Source organism: Trichosurus vulpecula, chromosome 9, assembly GCF_011100635.1.
Source record: "Trichosurus vulpecula isolate mTriVul1 chromosome 9, mTriVul1.pri, whole genome shotgun sequence".
NCBI lineage: Eukaryota > Metazoa > Chordata > Mammalia > Diprotodontia > Phalangeridae > Trichosurus > Trichosurus vulpecula.
This window is the reverse complement of record NC_050581.1, coordinates 60,222,195-60,241,876: the sequence shown is the minus strand read 5'-3', so window position 1 is coordinate 60,241,876 and position 19,682 is coordinate 60,222,195. Positions and strand designations below refer to the sequence as shown.

General features: G+C 39.6%; 1 protein-coding gene across 1 annotated transcript in view; it reads left to right on the top strand.

The window, feature by feature from the left end:
* Positions 1-19,682, top strand: part of LOC118832122 (phospholipid-transporting ATPase FetA-like) — a 127,030-nt gene that overhangs the window by 47,394 nt on the left and 59,954 nt on the right. The window contains 5 exon segments of the mRNA XM_036739556.1: positions 1,992-2,064; positions 2,596-2,666; positions 3,747-3,829; positions 4,453-4,611; positions 7,844-7,932. Of these exon segments, the coding sequence (XP_036595451.1) occupies positions 1,992-2,064; positions 2,596-2,666; positions 3,747-3,829; positions 4,453-4,611; positions 7,844-7,932 (475 nt within the window).

The window sequence follows — 19,682 nt, the reverse complement described above, 5'->3', positions numbered from 1 at the left end:
CTTGAGAATATGGATATATACACATACATATATACATACATACAATTATCCCTTCCACATTGCAGGGGTTAGCGGCACAGCACCCCTGCGACCTAGAAAATCTGTGTAACATTTTTTGGCTCCCCCTTTGTACCAGAGAAGAAGTCTGAATTTTTTCAGGGTGTTTACAGTACCCTGTTGTAAAATTTGGGTTAAGTATTTGGTCATAGGCTCTGTGTCGTCTGCTGGCGTTCGTGTATCATCTGCAGCTTCCACAAACCTCCCAAAATATTCCCATTTAGTTTCTTGTGCCAGCCCATGATATATCAAAACTGCAGTGGGGAAAGTCACAATGTGGAAGGGACACTGTAGACACACACACACAAAAAGAGAGAGAAAATTTTGTGTGTGGGTGGGTGATGTCAGGGCACCACCAGACTCCCCTGGGGATAGGGTTTTTTTTATATATAAAACGAATCAAGATGCATCTTTGGGGTGGTTGGTAAACAGAGTGATTGATCTCTAATGCAGTAAACTGGAGACCAAACTGAAGGTCCACAGAGCTTTAAAATTCCTATATTATTAGGACCTACGTAATGGGATCCAATCTTGCTACAAACACCTTAAATGAGTTCTTGAACGGGCTTTATCACCTCTAAGCCTTCTCAAGTAAGACCTTGAAGGAAGACAGGGCCCCCACCAACGGACTTCAACCTTCCAACATCTGATCCTCTTTAAGGGTGAAGGCCGAACAACAATGACAACGCTGTGTCAATCGTAATAACATTCTTTTGCAGAGAAGTAAATTACATCAGGCACTTCGGATGCCCCCTGTGGAGAGGCGATGGGCAGTAACCGCATCAGAGAGAGAGGGACAGACGTGTGGATCACATTCTGAAATGCAACATCTAATGATGCTGCGTAGCTGTGGTATCCTGAGGATTCCCGTGGCAGAAAAATTAATCTGCTGAGCTGCACTTAGAGATAGTAAGACCTCTGAACGAAGGCATCAGAAGAAACAAACAATAACAGACAGGCTCTGCCAGACAGTAAGCACAGTTGCCAAAGAGAGGGCTAGATAACCTTCAAATATAGGAGGCAAGGAAAGAACTACTTAAGCCACAAGTTGGTCCCCATTACAGTAGCACTTAAAGGATGTTGTATGAACATTTACAACTGTCGGGAGCAATTACTTATCAGAGCTGTCAACATAATCTCCCCACTCAACACATTAATCATGTCTACTATGTTACATGTACTGTGGGGAAGACAAATGATGAAGTGGTCTTTGCCTTTGAGGAACTTAGAATCTAGTTAGGGAGGTACATGAAACAACAGTTAATATGTAAGTACTAGAGTAAGTGGTGTATATTATAAGTGGCATAAGAGTTCAGAAGAGAGGGAGATTAGTGATAATTGGAGTAGTGAAAACAAACAAACTGCTTCACAGAGGAGGTAGAAGTCCAAATGGATCTTCAGGCATGGACAGGATTTGGATAAATATGGCAGAAAGAGGAAGTGTTGTGGGGAACTGAGTCAAATTCTTCTCCCTTGGGAACTCCTAGACAGAAGATAGGAGGATTCCAGCTGCACAAGCATTTTCCCAGTCTGATACAGACTAGCTGGCACCTGTCTTGCCTTCCAAGGACACACAGAGAATCCAGCTTGGGGTACGAACAACAAATGATGTCAGCTGGGGGCTGGGGGGCTTCATCATTGACACATAGATGGCCTCCTGCATGCTCTGGATCTAGTGTTTCTGGAAAATATGGCAACTCAGAAAGAAAAGTTCAGGGGACCCCTTAACATCCCCTAAAGTACTCTCTAAACTGTAGTATAAATGTGAGTCATTATTCATCAAGACTCCACTAGAGTTTTAAATCCATTCCTGCAGCTGGGACTCTACTCTGGGACAATCCCTGCCCCATTTCAAGCATCATTAGCTTCTTGGCCTCCAGCTGGCCCAAGAACCGGGCCTGAGAGCAGCCATTTAAAGGGTTATTTTCCTGCAGGATGAAGGAAGAAAAATGGATGAACATCAAAGTGGGGGATATAATAAAACTACAGAATAACAATGCTGTCACAGTGAGTACCTTATTTACATGTAACAGTATCTTTTGACTTCAGTGAGCTCTATACCTTCTTCTGTCACCCTTGCTTATAGTGGCCTTGCCTTGTAGCAAACAGAGAGTAATGCACGTACCTCTGAGGAAGCTTGGCTTCTCCCCATTTTGTTCCACAGCTTTAACCCAAGTTTGAGTTTTTTATAGGGGAAGAGGTGGCAGGAAGGTGACTTTCGTAGAGAATTTGGGTTGAATATGAAAGGCAAGGTCCCAGTCTAAGGAAGTCAGTAATGTATATCAGGTCCTTGAGTTGCAGTCACCATCCCTGTCATGGCATCCTTCTGAAAACCTTGTTGTCATCTTTCCTCCCATTGACACCATTGGCCATATGACGTTGGCAGATTGCTTAACTTCATATAAGGTTGTTGCGAGAATCAAATAAAAACCAAGAATATAAGGTTATTACTTTGTAAAACTATGCAGATCTATACATATATGAAGAATTGTTCTTGTTAGCATTATTCCTTATCTTCTTTAACTTTTCTACCTTCAGGCAGATGTGCTTTTACTCTCCAGTAGTGAGCCCTGTAGTCTGACCTACATTGAAACTGCAGAACTAGATGGGTGAGTATGCCAGCCCGTGGTTAGGTTAGGTTAGGTTAACAAAGCCAACAGTGTCAGGTGTCAGTAACTCCAGGAGGTGTCAAGAAAAAAGTTGTTCTTCATTAGGAAAAAATATGGTGATCTTGAAGAAACAAAGATTGTATTTCCAGGTGCCCTGGCCAAGAGGATTGTACAGAATATTCATACTTAGGTAGGGGTGAGACCGAATGGCCTCCACGGCCTCTTCTTCCCTAGTGTACTCTCCTACCATGGTCTTGAAGAACCACGGTCATCTCCACACCAAGAGGTGACATCACAGCAGGACTTTTTTTTAAGGGTGTGCAAAGTATTCTGGAAAGTTTGGAATTTTTTTCACAGAGCTTAGACGTATAAGTTTTGAGATTATTTAGAGAATCTACATCTGCATTTCTTTAACATTTAAAATCCCAGCCAAACTATTTCTCCAATCTTCTCTGTGTCCATTAGGTATTATAAAGCATCTTTAGTTTTTACTTCTATTACCATTCCTTTATTCAGATGCTTATTAATCACTGAGCAAGTGTCCATAAGGTTCCCTTTGGGTTTATGTGAAGACACAGACATGCAGGAGTTTCAGCCCTTGACTTTGCTGTGCTGAGGAACCCAAGCTTTCTTACAGGAGCCCTGCCATCTGTTTCCAACGCTCTCTTTGGTAGTTCTTCAGGCTCTCTGGTCCATCTATCTCAGCTTGAACTCAGGGACAGATAGAGAGGAGCTTATTAGTGGAGTTCCAACTTCAGGATCAATGCTTAGCTCTTCACAGCCATCTAGTATACTTACTCTCAAGAAAGAACTGAAATCATGGTCTTCTTAGGGCAGAGGAGCATGACCCAATTCCACTTTAAATATAGCATATTTTCTGAAACCCCTGTAGGTGAGTATGAGTGCATGGATGTGTGCTCCTTTTAGTTCCCTCACACACATACACACATATGTGTGTATGTATATATACATGCAGAGATAGACAATAGCTTGCATATATAATTTTATGTACATGTCATATGTTATTTACAAATATAATTATATATATTAATACATATGTATGTATAATTTTGACTCCAGGGAGACCAATCTGAAAGTGAAGCAAGCCCTAACTGTCACCAGTAACCTGGGAGATAACCTGGAGAAACTGACCACCTTTAAAGGTAAGTTAATAATTCAGTTGTTTTTGGAAATTGTCAGGCTACTTCATCATTTCAAATTTAGATCTTTTATATATTGGTAAAATTGTGTTCCATGAACTGTTTGTTATTCAGTTCTTTTACTCTGTATGCGATCAATACCACATGCAAAATTCATTCCCTCTTATACCCAGAAAGCATTGTCTTTCTATAAAGAAATAAGGAATTGTGAGTACTCAGAAATGTGAGGAGGAGAAGTGTTAGGAAGAAACAACTTTGGGAGTTTTCTTAGTAAATATATTGGAGAATCTACATCTGCATTCCTTTAACATTTAAAATCCCAGCCAAACTGTTTCATGGAGTGGTTTGCCATTCCTTTTACAGATGAGGAAACTGAGGCAAACAGGGTTAAGTGACTTGCCCAGGGTCACACAGCTAGTAAGCGTCAGAGGCTGAATTTGAACTCAGGTCTTCCTAACTCTAGATCTGACACTCTACCCACTGGGCCACATAGCTACCCCAGTACATATTTAGGAAAGGAAATAACTTATTTCTCTACTGGCTGTGGGCTTGGTCTCCATATCCCAGGACATACATGTGATTTCCTCTATGATTTGGAGCTCTCTCATTCCTTTATCTTTCTTCAGGTGAAATCAGGTGTGAGCCTCCTAATAACAGACTAGATGAATTCGTGGGGATATTGATCCATGAGAATAAAAAGTACGCCTTGAACATTGAGAAGATATTGCTAAGAGGCTGCACCATCCGGAACACAGACTGGTGTTATGGTCTTGTGATTTATGCTGGTAAGTTTCACTAAATGTCTTTGCCAAAGCTGTAACCTATAGGAGCCCATTAAAATGCAGCCAACTTTGTCAGTACTGTTTTCATCAAATGGCCAAAACAGAGCACTTTGGCTATGCTACTCATATGTGTCTGTGTGAGGTCTGAAATCCCTAGTATCTTTAAAAAAAAATTTCCCAGCATTCTAGATGTCTGCATTAGAGTCATTTTGTGTTGCGCCTACAGGCCACACATTAATCTTTTCAACTATTCCTAGATATGTGAGGAAAAGTAAACACATTGAAGAGGCGTGTGTATATATATATATATATATATATACACACATACACACATACACACACACACACACATATAGAGGGGGGGATATACAGCATTATAAGGTGGGGGGAAGAATACATGTCTGGCATATTCATGTAGAGAGTACATACACAGAGAATATTCCCATGAAGAGTATCTAACTGGAGATAATACATACGTCACCAGTACTTAAGAAGAATGAGAAAGAAAGAGGGGATGTGATACTGACCTCAGTTCTGTGATAAACTTCTGATCTCATTGATTTGGATAGTCCAGATCATTCAGGTCATAGTGTATCTGTTCCCTCCCATCCTGTTTGTACATTGTCCATGTCTTCCCTTAAATCTGCTGTAGGGTCCACTCAACATGCTAAATGTTTGTCTCTGGAAATCTTGGCATTTCACGGATACCAGTGGAATGTGTGAATTCTCTGCCAGTTAACCCTTGATGCTGCTCATCTCTTTTTCTAGTTATATACTTCTCTGATAACGTACATTTATATCACTTATCGTAAAATTTTTTATTTTTATTATATTTCAGCCTTCCTGAGCTCCATGTGTTTTTCTGTTGCCAATTGAGTGATCTTTAACTTCACTTCTTTGGAAATTATCATATTTCTTGACTCTCAGCCATACATCACTGGATGAATATCGGTTTTTTTTAAAGTGGACACTTGTTTCCCAGGAGAAACTTGAGGTCATTTAAAGAACTTCAGTTTCTCAAAGACAATTCAGCCCACTCTCCTTTTCAATTTTGGGTCCAGTTAATTATTGTCCATTTGCAGTATTATCAATCTAAATGTATATTGTATGGGGATAGAATACATCCAATATATGATACTGTCAGTAGCATCCTCTTCCAAGTAGAGGCAGGGATTTTCCCAGGCCATGAAGTTGAGGTAGAGAAAGGGAAGAGGCCCCTTTCTTTCCCTCAGTGCTTCATGTCAATGGACTGACCATTGACTTCAGCTGTATAATGGGACAGCTTGGACTTGTCACTTCCTTCACACAGTGGGAGCAGCAGTTAAAGTTCCATGAGACATAAAAGAGAATTTTTTAAGAAGAAGAGTCTTCATCCCCTTCGGAATACCATAGAGACCCGTGTGGTCCAATACTCTTGCTTCCTTTTCTCATAGGACCCCGCCAACCAAAAAGGAGGGTAAAGAGGCTCAGTAAAACAGTCACAACCTAGGTCAGACACTTGGGACCACTTTAGAGCCAAAAAGATGTGAAACAAACATGGTCTCCACCCCCAAAATTCTCATTAACCAAGTAGTAATAACTTGGAAGAAAGCAGAAGCAGCTTCATTGGTGTTACTAAGTCACAGTTTCCACATCTCACTCTCATTTGGCTCTGTGGTTTCTGGGATATGAGAAACTGTATGGAGCCTAGGAGTCTCGAATGTCAAGAAAGGAAAATGTACTTTTAATGAAGCTTTGCAAAAAGGATAATTTTGTTCAGACCATGTGTTCTGATTTTTGGCTGAAAAAATATTACCACCATATTAATATAACAGAGTTCCTATCTCTTGTTGTCTAGTGTAATATTTAAATTATATCTGTCCTCCAAGGCAGGTGGGGGGAGACACATATTTTTAAAGACCCTTTGGGGAATTGCCTCCTATAGACCCTTAGCCGCATTTCTATGTCTTCAGGCTAACCCCTGAATGAAAAGAACAATACTGCATGGTAGGAGTTTTGTATTCTTGGTGTTCAACATATAGGTGTTAGGGCTTGCCTAGCCCTTTTTAGGACTGATTATTCACCTTTGGTGTTTACCTGATTCTACCAACTCTCACCCGTGACTCCAAGAAGCTGTAGCATGCACAGTGGCCACATCCCAGTAAACCATCTAGGCAGATGGTCCAAACCCAATTGAGGGTAACCAACAGGCCTCATACCTGTTGGTGAGTTAGAGGGATGTCTACCCCAAGCACATGAAGACTTTCCCCATCAGAATAGGCAGATGAGAACAGTTTGTTCCAGCGGCCATAAAAGTGCCTGAAGCAGACACTATGGAGTGCTTAGAGCTTAGTCAGGCATACTGGGCCATCACCAGTCATCTTGATTTTTGTCCTGCCACTGAATTTCAGTGACTCGGGAAGAGGGAGTGAGGCTGAAGACTTTTTTGCCTCACAAATCCAATTCATGCACAAGTCAAGATGTCACCCATGATGTCACTGGACCTCTATGAAAACAAAGTACAAGCCACAATTCACATAACTGATGACCAGGAGGAATAACAGTCAGATGGTGAAAGGCCAAATAAATTGCCTTCTTTTCAGATTTTTACTCTGAATTTCCTATGTTGGCTCTTCCAGCTGGAATCCCTAGTGGAGGGTCTTCAGAGCTATTTCTGTTAACCATGGAGAGTTTGCTACCCCATTGTTCCTCACCACAGAGGTCTGAACTCTATCACCTCTATTCTCAGCAAGTACTCACAGAGTTCCCCCATTCTTCCTCTCCCCAACTACTTTGCCCTATTTCTTCCTTTACTGTGGGAAAGCTATCTTACTGATTTAGACCTTAAGGACTGAATTGCCCTTGTAAAAGAGGACACTTCCCAAAAGTTTGTGGTTCCCATTGTCAGGAAATTTTCTTACCAAAAGATGTTCAGCTCTTCTAGAAGTGCCTATCTATGGAAAACACCAGGTTCTCAGGGCTCCAGAAAGGAAGAAATATTAAGTTTCTATAGACATTTGTTGTTTTTCAGTCATTCGGTCATGTCCCAACTCTTCAGACCCAATGGACCATAGCACACCAGGCCCTTCTATCTTCCAGTAACTAAAGACATAGCAAGTACTAAATTTAAAAATGTGACTTCCATAGTGTATGTTGGGGACAAGGACCTTTCCCAGGGCCTCAGCCTCTTATGCTGCCTTTGCTTGATTCTGAGTAAAGCTGGTTATCCCCCAAAATACACCTGTGTTTGACCTAGGTCACGACACCAAATTAATGCAGAACAGTGGAAAGAACATCTTTAAACGGACAAGCATAGATCAACTCATGAATGTCCTTGTGTTCTGGGTAAGTCAAAGAGTTTTCTCTTCCTTCCTTTACAAGTAGACAGACTTTGTAGGAGTAACATATATGTCAAAAAGGAAGGAAGGAGCGCGTTATAAACCTTAAAGTGCTATGTAAATGTGTTAACATTAAGATCTTCTTAAACTTACCTCTGAGTTACTGTGAGGATCAAACGAGATAATCTTTGTAAAATGCTTATTAAAATAAGCACAATGCCTGCCACATATAAGGGAAGGGAATAAGTATTTATATAGCATCTACTATGTGCCAGGCACTATTCGAAGCACTTTACAAAGATTATCTCATTTGATCCTCACAGCAACCCCGAGAGGTAAGTTTAAGAAAAAGTTGACACATTTATACGTTTCTTTGAATCTTCACAAAACCTCTTTGAGGTGAGTGTCATTTTGCAGCTAGGTCCCAATTAATGTGAATGATGAATCCTATGAAGGATCATACTGTTTGAATTTGCACTAGTTGAAGTTATATGTACATGTAAAATATGGTCACTTATTCCAGCCCATTGGAAATGTGCAATGGAAAATTTTTTAAATTAGTTTTTAATTTATCAATATAAGAGGAAAGGATAAGAAAAATGTATTTCTGATTCAAGTTTATCACAAAATAATAAAGTAGTTATAGAAAGCAAAGTTTAAAAACTTAAAAAATTACTACATTATCTAAAGATAAAACCTATATTGATAATATAATGACAATGTCATTATTGTCATTTGTATTGTTAGCAGCATAAACTGAACCGTCTTCCTTTCCTGAATCTTAATACATGTTGGTAGTTGCAGAGAGCTTTATTCACATTTTCATGAATTTGCATATTTGCATTCTGACACATGAACCAACTGTAGTTGGATGACCTCGGACATTATCTAAAATCATAATGCACTAAATGCAGTATTCTTGTCATCACAATGTATTTCAGTCAGTAGGCTAAAATAACTAAAGACCCATCTTCAGAAACTCCTTTAGCATCCCATGATTTCTTATTTTGCTGCTAAAGAACTGGAAGTGTTTGATGGTTATAGCCTCTCAGAACCCAAGGATTTCAAGACCAATAAAAAGTATAGGTTTTAATTTAAAATCCTCTTCTGCATTACTTTCTAATAAAAGTGTTAGACAATCCTTAGACCCTCTAAATACAGGTTCAGTTTTTTATTTCCTTCTTAGAAATGTAAGTTATGGAAAGAATCCTTTTCCAGAATAAGCCTGCTTCTTGTACGTTAAAAATTTGTTGATCATGGTATCTATCTTCATTTATTTTCTTCAAAACATCAGGATGCTATCCATCCTCAGGTTCAGTGGCCACTTCTCTGGTGATTTTAACATTATACAATTGAACTAGATTTTTAAAAAAAAAAAATTTTGTTACATTTTTAGTTCCAAACTGTCTCCCTCCCTTGACACCTCACACTAGAGGTCACCATTTGACATATATGTATGTATGTGTGTATATACATACATATATATGTGAGTGCATCTATTGTATGTGTGTGTATGTAAGTAAAACCATACTAGGCATACTTCTATTTATCAGTTCCTTCTCTGATGAAGATAAGCAATATAATAATATAAGGAAGATAGCATCTTCCTTCACAGATCTTTTGTAGTTGATATGAATATTTATAATAATCAGAATAACTTAATTGCTCACAGTTATTCTCTGAGCAGTATTGCTCTTACTGTGCACAACATTCTATTATTCCGCTCCTTTCACTCTTCATTATTTTATGTAAGTCTCTCCATGTACTTCTAAAATCAACCTGCTCATCGTTTCTTAGCACAGTAGTATTCCATCACAATCATATACCACAACTTGTTCAGTCATTCCCCAGTTAATAGGTATCCCCTCAATTTCCAGTTCTTTGCCACCACAAAGAGAGCTGCTGTAAACATTTTAAAACGTATAGGTCTTTTTCCCCTGGTCACCTTAGGAAACAGACCTAATAGTGCTATTGCTGGGTCAAAGGGTGTACACAATTTTATAACTCTTTGAGCATAACTCCAGATCACTCTCCAAAATGGCTGGATCAGTTCACAGTTCCACCAATAGTGTATTAGTGTCCCAATTTTTCCACATCCTCTTCAATATTTGTCATTTTCCTTTTCTATCATTTTAGCTAATCTGATAGGTATGTGATGATAATTCAAAGTTATTTTAATTTGCATTTCTCTAATCAGTAGTTATTTAGAGAATTTTTTCATATACTATAGCTTTGATTTCTTCATCCAAAACCTGCCTATTCGGATCCTTTGACTATCAATTGGGGAATGACTCATATTCTTATAAATTTGACAAAGTTCTCTAGATGTTTGAGATATGAGACTCCCTTATCCAAGGAACTGTCTATAAAATTTTTTTCCCAATTCTCTGCTTTCCTTCTAATTTTGACTACATTGGTTTTATTTGTACAGAAGCTTTTTAACCTAATGTAATTAAAATCATCTGTTTTACATATCACAAAGCTATTTCTCTCTTGATAATTCATAAATTCTTCTCTTATCCATAAGTCTGATATGTAATATGTTCTATGTTCTTCAAATTTACTTATGATATCTCCCTTTATATCTAAGTCATGTATCCATTTTGACCTTATCTTGGTAAAACAGTGTACGATATTGGTCTATACCTAGTTTCTGCCAGAGTGCTTCCTAGGGTTTTTTCAGAGTTGTCACCACTACAACATAACCAACAGCCTTTCCTTGAGGACCTACAGTGAAGAAGAACTTACTTCTTCATAAGGCAGCCTATGCTACTTTTGGATAGCTCTGTTAGGCAGTTTTTCCTGACAGAGCCTAAATTTCCCTCTTTTCACCTTCCACCTATTACTCCAAGTTTTGCCTTCTGGGCAAATATCTATGCCAGAGGATAGTACTTAAAATAGTTGAAGGCATGCTGCAGACTTAACATCCCCAGTTTCTTCAACTAGTCTTTATTTGGCGTGGACTCAAGGCTCATCTCCATATCGGTTGCCTTCTTTTTACTAATGCTGCCCTCTCCAAGGTCATTTATGACCTTTTTGTTATTAAATTCAGTGGCATGTGTTTCAGTATACATTGCCCTTGATCTCTATACAACATTTAGTACTGCTGATCATTGTCTCTTTTCTTGGATACCATGACACTGTATTCATAGTACTTCTATTTCTCTGATTTCCCTTTTCTTCATCTTTTCTCTTGGCTCTTCTACCTCTTCCTGTCCCTTAAATGTCAATCCAGGGGGCTGAGCCAAGATGGCAGAGAAGAGTCAGGGACTTACCAGAGCTCTCCCCAAAATCCCTCTGAACAATTTTAAGTAATGCCTCAAAACAAATTCTGGAGCAACAGAACCTACAAAAGGACAGGCTGAAGCAATTCTCCAGCTGAAGACAACTTAGAAGGTTGGCAGGAAAGGTCTGTCACACTGGAGTGAGAATGGAGTGCAGTTCAATTTAGGTTGCACCAATGCAGACTAGGCTCCAGCAAACCAGGAGCAGGCCTTGGGAGTGATTGAATCAGCAGCAGCAGCCACTGTGCTTCCACAGCCCTCAGCCCACACATGGTAAGGCAGTCAAACAATTGGTTAGCAGGAGATTATAAGGGTCTCTTTGCTAGCACTGAAGGAGGACTCTTGTAACAGTTGCAGGGCAGAAAAGAGTGCTCATGGTCACTCACAGACTAGAGGACAGGCCAGGAGAGTAGTAAACACAGCTCTCCTTAGATCATATATTTTTGGAAGAACTTAAAAGTTATAGGTCCCTAGAAGTAGCTCTGAAAACATCTGCACAAAACCCCTGAAGTTTGCCTGGAAGCTGAGTCTCACTTTAGCACAGAGTTAAAAGGTCAAGAAATAGTCTGGAAAAATGAGCAAACAACAGAAAATAATTCTGACTATGATGATAAGGAAGACCAAAACACATGCTCAGAAGAAGAGAACAAAATCAAAACTCCTACATCCAAAGCCTCAAAGAAAAATATGAATTTGTCTCAGGCCATGGAAGAGCTCAAAAAGGATTTTAAAAATCAAGGAAGAGAGGTAGAGGAAAAATTTGGAAGAGAAACGAGAGTGATGCAGGAAAAATTATGAAAAATGAGTCAGCAGCTTGGTAAAGAAGGCACAAAAAATACTGAAGAAAATAACACGTTAAAAACAGAATAGGCCACATGGCAAAAATCCAATGAGGAGAAGAATGTTTTGAAAAACAGAATTGGCCAAATGGAAAAGGAGGTAAAAAAGCTCACTGAAGAAAATAATTCCTTAAAAATTAGAATTGCACATTTAGAAGCTAATGAATGACTCCGTGAGACATTAAGAAATAAAACAAAGTCCAAAGAATGAAAAAAAATAGAAGACAATATGCAGTATCTCACTGGAAAAACAACTGACCTGGAGGATAGGTCCAGGAAAGATCATTTAAGAATTATTGGACTACCTGAAAGCCATGATCAGAAAAAAGGAGCCTAGACATCATCTTTCAAGAAATTGTCAAAGAAAACTGTCCTGATATTCTGGAACCATAGGGTAACATAGAAACTGAAAGAATCCACCAATCACCTCCTGAAAGAGATCCCAAAATGAAAACTCCCAGGAATACTATAGACAAATTCCAGAGCTCTCAGGTCAAGGAGAAAATATTGCAATCAGCCAGAAAGAAATGATTCAGTGATTCAAGTATCATGGAGCCACAGTCAGGATAACACAAGATTTGGCAGCTTCTACACTAAAGGATTGGAGGGCTTGGAATATGATATCCTGAATGGCAAAGGAGCTAGGATTACAACCAAGGATCACCTACCCAGCAAAACCGAGTATAATAATCCTTCAGGGGGAAAAATGGATATTCGGTGAAACAGAGGACTTTCAAACATTCCTGATGAAAAGACCGGAGCTGAATAGAAAATCTGATTTTCAGATACAAGACTCAAGAGAAGCATAAAAATGTAATCAGGAAAGGGAAATCATAAGGGACTTAATAAGGTTAAATTGTTTACATTCCTACATGGGAAAATAATACTTATAACTCATAAGAACTTTCTCATTATTAGAGCAGATAGAAGGAATATATATAGACAGAGGGCACAGGAATGAATTGAATATGATGAGATGATAGGTTAAAAAATAAAATTAAGGGGGGAGAAAGAGGAATGCACTGGGAGAGAGGGAAAGGAAGAGTTAGAATGAGGTAAATTATTTCATATAAAAGTGGCACAAAAGAGCTTTATCAGAACAGGAAGGTGACAGGGAATACTAGGACCTTACTCGCATCTGAATTGGCATGAAGAGGCAATAACATACACACTCAATTGGGTATAGAATCTGCCTTACCCTATAGGAAAGTAGGAGAAGGGAATAAGAGAAGGGGTGGGGGTGATAAAAGAAGGGAGGGGTGAAGAAAGGGCCGATTGGGGGAGGCTGTAATCAGAAGCAAAACACTTCTCAGGAGGGACAGGGTGAAAGGAGAGAGAGAGAGAGAGAATAGAATAAGTGGCGAGAATAGGAAGGAGGGCAAAATTTTTTAAAGCAAATTTCTCTGATAAAGGCCTTATTTCTCAAATTTATAGAGCAGGCCTGCACAACATACAGCCCACCAGCAAAGGATTTCAGGTAACCCACAAAAAATGGAGGGTTGCTACTATCTACTTTCCTGTTTGTCACATGACCCTCGACAATCATTGTCAGTCTTTCTCTAGTCTAACCTATCTGTGGCCCAAAGAAGTTTACAAGTTCTGCAGGTCTGATATAGAGAATTGAGTCAAACTTATCTAAATAAGAGCCATTTCCTGATTGATCAATGATCAAAAGATATGAAGTCAGCTTTCAGATGAAGTAATCAAAGTTATTTATAGCCATATGAAAAAATATTCTAAATCACTACTGATGGGAGAAATGCAAATTAAAACAATTGCGAGGTACTACCTCACACCATTAGATTGGCTAATAGGACAGAAAAGGAAAGTGACAAATGTTGCAGGTGATGTGGGAAAATTGAGACACTAATGCACTGTTAGTGGAGTTGTGAACTGATTCAACCATTATGTAGAGCAATTTGGAACTATTCCCAAAGGTCTATAAAACCATGCATACCCTTTGACCCAGCAATACCACTACTAGGTCTGTAGCCTAAAAGAGAAAATGGAAAAGGACCTATATGTACAAAACTGTTTATAGCAGCTCTTTTCTGGTGGCAAAGGATTGGAATTGATGGGATGCCTATCAGCTGGGGAGTGGCTGCACAAGTTTTATGGTATATGATTATGATGGAATACTATTGTGCTAAAAGAAATGATGAACAGGATGCTCTCAGAAAAACCTGAAAAGGTTTATATGAACTGATGCAAAGTGAAATGAGTAGAACCAGGAGCACAGTGTACACAATAACAGCAATATTATAAGATGATCAACTGTGAATGACTTCGTTATTCTAAGCAATACAATGATCCAAGACAACTCTGAAGGACTTAGGATAAAAAAATGCTGTCCATCCCTAGAGAAAGAACTGATGGAGTCTGAATACAGATCAAAGCATACTTTTTTACTTTCTTTATTTTTCTTGGTATATGTCTTCCTTTACAACATGACTAATATGAAAATACGCTTTGCATGACTATGCGTGTATAACATGTCAAATTGCTTGCCTTCTCAATGAGGGGGATAGAGAGGGAGGGAGAGAATTTGGAACTCAAGATTTAAAAACAGCTGTTGAAAATGTTTTTACGTGTAATTGGGGAAAATAAAATACTAAATTTAAAAAATGTCAATCCACACAGTTCTGAAATTCCTGGTCACACCAGAAGCAATAGAGTGTGATGATAAGATTGGATATAAAAGATGTAAAAAGGAATGTGATTCTGGGAAAAGAAAAAGTCAGAAGTAAGTCTAAGGAGGATGTCCAAAACAGTTCAGCCATAAAAGGAACCTGACTAAGTGGCATAGTGGATAGAGCATCTGGCTCTGGAGTCAGGAAGACCTAAGTTCAAATCCAGCCTCAGACACAAGCTGCATGACCCTGGGGGTAGTTAGCTGTGTGCCTCGGTTTCCTCATATGTAAAATGAGCTGGAGAACAAAATGGCAAACCACTCCAGTATCTTTGCCAAAACAAATGAGGTCACTGAAAGAGGAGAAGATAAGCTTGCCAAAGTAGGTATTATGTTACTTTTGTGGATTTCTGGCTTTTGACCTTGAGATGACTTGCCAGTTGTTTTCTTGGCTCTCTGGAATTGAACATTGGGCAATACATGTTCTTACTTCTTCTACCAGGACCCTACTCCTTACCTTCTTCCTGGAGTATTTTATTAGATCCCCTCAGCTGGGGGCTAAGGAGCTATGGGCCCAGAATCAATCAATTGATAAGCGTTTATTAAGCACATACTGTGTGACAAAGGAGGCCAGTAGCAACTGGAGTGATCAGGAGAAGCTTTGTGTAGAAGTTAAGGAAGGAGTGCATTCCAGCAGATGCGAAAGCACAAAGACAGGAAATGGAGTGATATGTGAGAAACAGTAAGAAGTCCAGTTTGCCTGGACTGTAGAGTTGATGAAGGGGAGTAATGTATAATAAACCCAGAAAGTGGGTTAGAGCTAGGTTGTGAAGGGCTCTAAATGCCAAACAGAAAACTTTGATTCTAAAAGTAATAGCAAGCCAATGGAGTTTATAATCATTTTAGCAGCTATATAGAAGGAAATTAGAAGCTTGGGGCAGAGAAACCAATTATGAAGTTATTGAATAGTCTGCAGGAATAGAATGTAACAATAGAATACTCCTTGAAAACAAGGACTGTTTAATTTTCTCTTTGTATTACTATCCCCTGGCACAGTGGCTGTAATATAGTAGGTGATTAATACATGCTTGTTGAATGATTCTATAGGCAAGAGATGGGTGATAAGGGCCTGAACTAGGGTAATAACCATGTGGGTAGAAAGAAGACATGTAAGAAACAAGATCTGGTAACTTATTAGACATATGGGGTAAGAGAATGAGGAGTCAAGGATGAAACCTAAGCTGTGAAACAAGGTGATTGGAAGAATGGTGGTACCCTTGACAGACTTGGGATACACAGACCTGAAATAGTCCTTGCTCTTAAGGAGCTTACATTCTGTCAGGAAAGACAACACATGCATATGTAACATAAATATAAATATGAAACAAATATGAAGTAGTTTGGTGAGTGAGGGTGCTAGCATTCAGAGAAATGAGAAAAGGTTTCATGTAGAAAGTAGTGCTTGGACTGAGTCTGAATGATGAAGGACACCCAGTGCAAAGACAGGACAGTTTAGCTGTACCACAGACTGTGAAAGGTGAGTAATGCATAATGAGGCTAGGAAAGCAGGTGGGAGCCGGATTGTAAAGGGCCATTAAAAACCAAACAGGTGTTATGTTTTATCCAAGAGTCAATAGGGAGCCACTGGAGTTTATTGACGAAGGGAGTAAGATGGTCCAATCTGAGCTTAAGGATTAGGTAGTAAATTCTGGTTTTGGACATATTGAATTTGAGATTCCTACAGGACATCCAACTTGAAAAATCCACCAAGAAGTTGGTGCTGTAGGACTGAATCACTTGGGAGACTGGGACTGAATATATAGATATGTGAATCATCTGCATAGAAATGATAATTAAGCCCATTGAAGCTGATGAGGTGATCTAGAAAGAGAAGAGGCCCCAGGACAGAGCTTTAGGAAATAGCCAAAGTTAAGAGGCAAGATATGTATTACAATCAAGCAAAGGATACTGAAAAGAAGACAGGTAGGAAGGAAACCTGGAAGAAGTAATGTCACAAAAACCCAGAGGAGAGCATCCAGAAGAAAAAGGTGGTCAGCAGTGTCAAGTGCTTGCAGAGAAGTTAACAAGGATGACAGTTGAGAAAAAGTCATTAGATATAAAATTTCTAGCTTTATTTTTGTTTGTTGTTGTTCAGTCATGTCTGACACTTCGTGATCCCATGGACTGTAGCACTTCAGGCCATTCTATCTTATACTATCTCTCAAAGTCTAAGTTCATGTTTCTAATTTCATGTCTCATCCTCTGCTATCTACTTTTCCTTTTGCCTTCGGTCTTTTCCAGTGAGTCCCGTCTTCTCATTATATGGTCAAAGTATTTAAGCTTCAGTTTCAGTATTTGACCTTCCAATGAATCCTTGAATTGATTTCTTTTAAGTATTGACTGATTTGATGTTCTTGCTGTCCCAGGGACTCTCAAAATTAAAGCATTTATAGAGAGTGCTTTAAGGTTTGCAAGGTTCTTTATCTCATTTGATCCTCATAACAAGCCTGTGAGGGGTTCTTCTATTATGCTTCTTTTTAAAACTTGAGTTTGTTTCGCTGGAATCGATATATTAGAGAACAATTTAAGCAGAATATGGATTTTAGTTTGCTTATTTTCAATTTCATCCTTAAGAAACAAAAAGCACATAGTAGAATGCTGCACCACTTCACAGTAATCTCCAAGGTATAGCCCTTCTGATGCCCACTTCCACAAGCAAACTACAGGCATTTGTCAAAGTTATATGCCATACTTCGTCCATCTTGAGGCACAGGAGAGGACGTAGGCAGAGGAGGGCTGGCCTGAACTCCCTCCACCATGACCTTCTGCCATGACCTCCACCCAGCCCCCTCATCCTGGACTTGTGAACAGAAGAGGTTCCCCTCTCTCTTGCAGCTGCATTTGGGGTAGGCCAAGCTACCCTAGATCACAAACACTACCACTATATATTGTACTATTTGTGCATTTCATAACCATTTAACATATAAACATGGTGCTACCCTTTTCATTAGGTTTCAGTCTGTCAAAGTCTCTGAGTTTTTCCCCAACCCCATCTTTCCCATAGGTCCTGTGTTTTTTTAGTTTCATTATTTTTCACAGCTCTTTATTTTTAGGAATGCATATGACACACTAATAGCAGAACTGAGTGAGTTATTATCCTAATTTTATAGATGAGGAAGCAAACTGAGAAAGCTTGTAACTTGCCCAGGGTCGAATGAACAGGAAAAGTCTGAGGTGGGATTTGAATTCAGATCTTTCTGATTTAGTAATTTGGACGTCAGTGGTTTAAAAAAATTTTCAGCAAAACCAATCAAAACATTGAAAAAATCTGACACAACATGTAGTGTTTCATACCTTTAGAGTGCCACCTTTGCTGAGAAGTTGGGGGGCAGCATCTCTTCTGTCTACACTTTTTTTTGCTCGGCAGAAGCAAGTGTTGAAATCCTGTGCAACTTTTATCACCCCCTGAGGGGACAAGGAAAGCCACCATTTCCATAGCCCTATCTGACCAGAGGCATTGACCCAGTTCTTTCACGCTACTCAGATCCAAGCCTGTTTGGGCCCCACAGGGCAACCCCCTGCTTGACATCACTTAATAGCACATATAATTGACTGCTGTCTGGTGCTACTTCCATGTCACACTGTGTTCTGTCTAAACCACATATTGCATTTCTGTAACATTTGCCACCTATTATAATTAACTTAATTTTGGGTTCCCCAGTGACACAGGCAGTGTAGATGATGTTTCTTGATGGGATAAAGTTAGAGTGCCCCATGATGATGCCTGAAGAGCTTCAACTCAGAGAAGTAACAACTGGCTGTATCTATGCTATGACTAAGGAGAACCAGATAAACCCTACACTGTTGTAGGCCTTAATATTTCACTGGGGGGGCCCTCTGGTTCCCCAGTAAAAAGCAGATAGTCTTGGTTAAGATGTCCCACTAAGTTGATGTTTGTTGGCTGTGACGCCTGCCCCCTTATTTAAGAGAGCATAGGGTCCCTAACTGGGGGAAGGGCCCTGAGAGCAGGTGTGGGCTACTGAAGCAAGATGTAAACTATGTCACCATTGTGCCGAGGACCATCCTTAGGGATGTATGGCAACCAAGAAAGTGACCTGAAGGGCCTCTGTTTGCCCCAGATACTTGTTAAACTTGTTAAATTCCTAGAGTTGGGAGTTGAAAGGCAAATGTGGCATAGGAGATACAGTTCTGACCTCAGAGGCAAGAAGAACAAAGGTCTCTCAGTGCTTTCAGGAAACTCAGAGATTCTAAGTTGCAGGAGAGTTGCTGATCTATTTCCTCCTCAGGGATCCAGACAAAAAACATGGGGGTCAGGGGGAGGGTTGAAGTAGTGGAATGGAAAGGCATTTGAAGGATTGAGATCTGGAAGGGAACTTGGAGCTCAGTTTCCTAGTTTTGCAGATGACAAGACTAATAACCAGTCAACATATATGGCATACTATCTTGAGGATTGTGTCCAATTCTGGATGCCACATCTTAAAAGAGACTGACAAACTAGATCACATCTAGGGAAGGACTGCAAGGGTCTAGAACCATTTCATATAAGGAACAATTAAAGGAGATGTTTGACCTGGAAATTAGAAGACTCAGTAGGACAAGGGGTCCATGGTAGCCACCTTCAAATATCTGAAGGGTTGTCATGTGGAAAAGAGATTAGACATTCCAACCTCCACCTGACTACTAAGAATCTCTACCTGGATGCTATGCTAATAATTCAAGCTTAATATTCCAAAATGATCGTCATCACCTTCACACCAGCTCCTTCTCCTATTTCTGTTAATGGCATCACGATTTTCCCTTTCACTAAAGTGTGGAATGTTCAGGTTAACTATAACTCTCCCCCTTTCTTGATCCTCCACATGCAATTGCCAAATTCTGTCATCGTCATTCTTTTGCCACTTCCACATTATATAAGGCCCACATTACTCTTCCCCTGAACTGTTCCAGTAACCTCTTAACTGGTTTCCCCACATCCAGTCTTTCT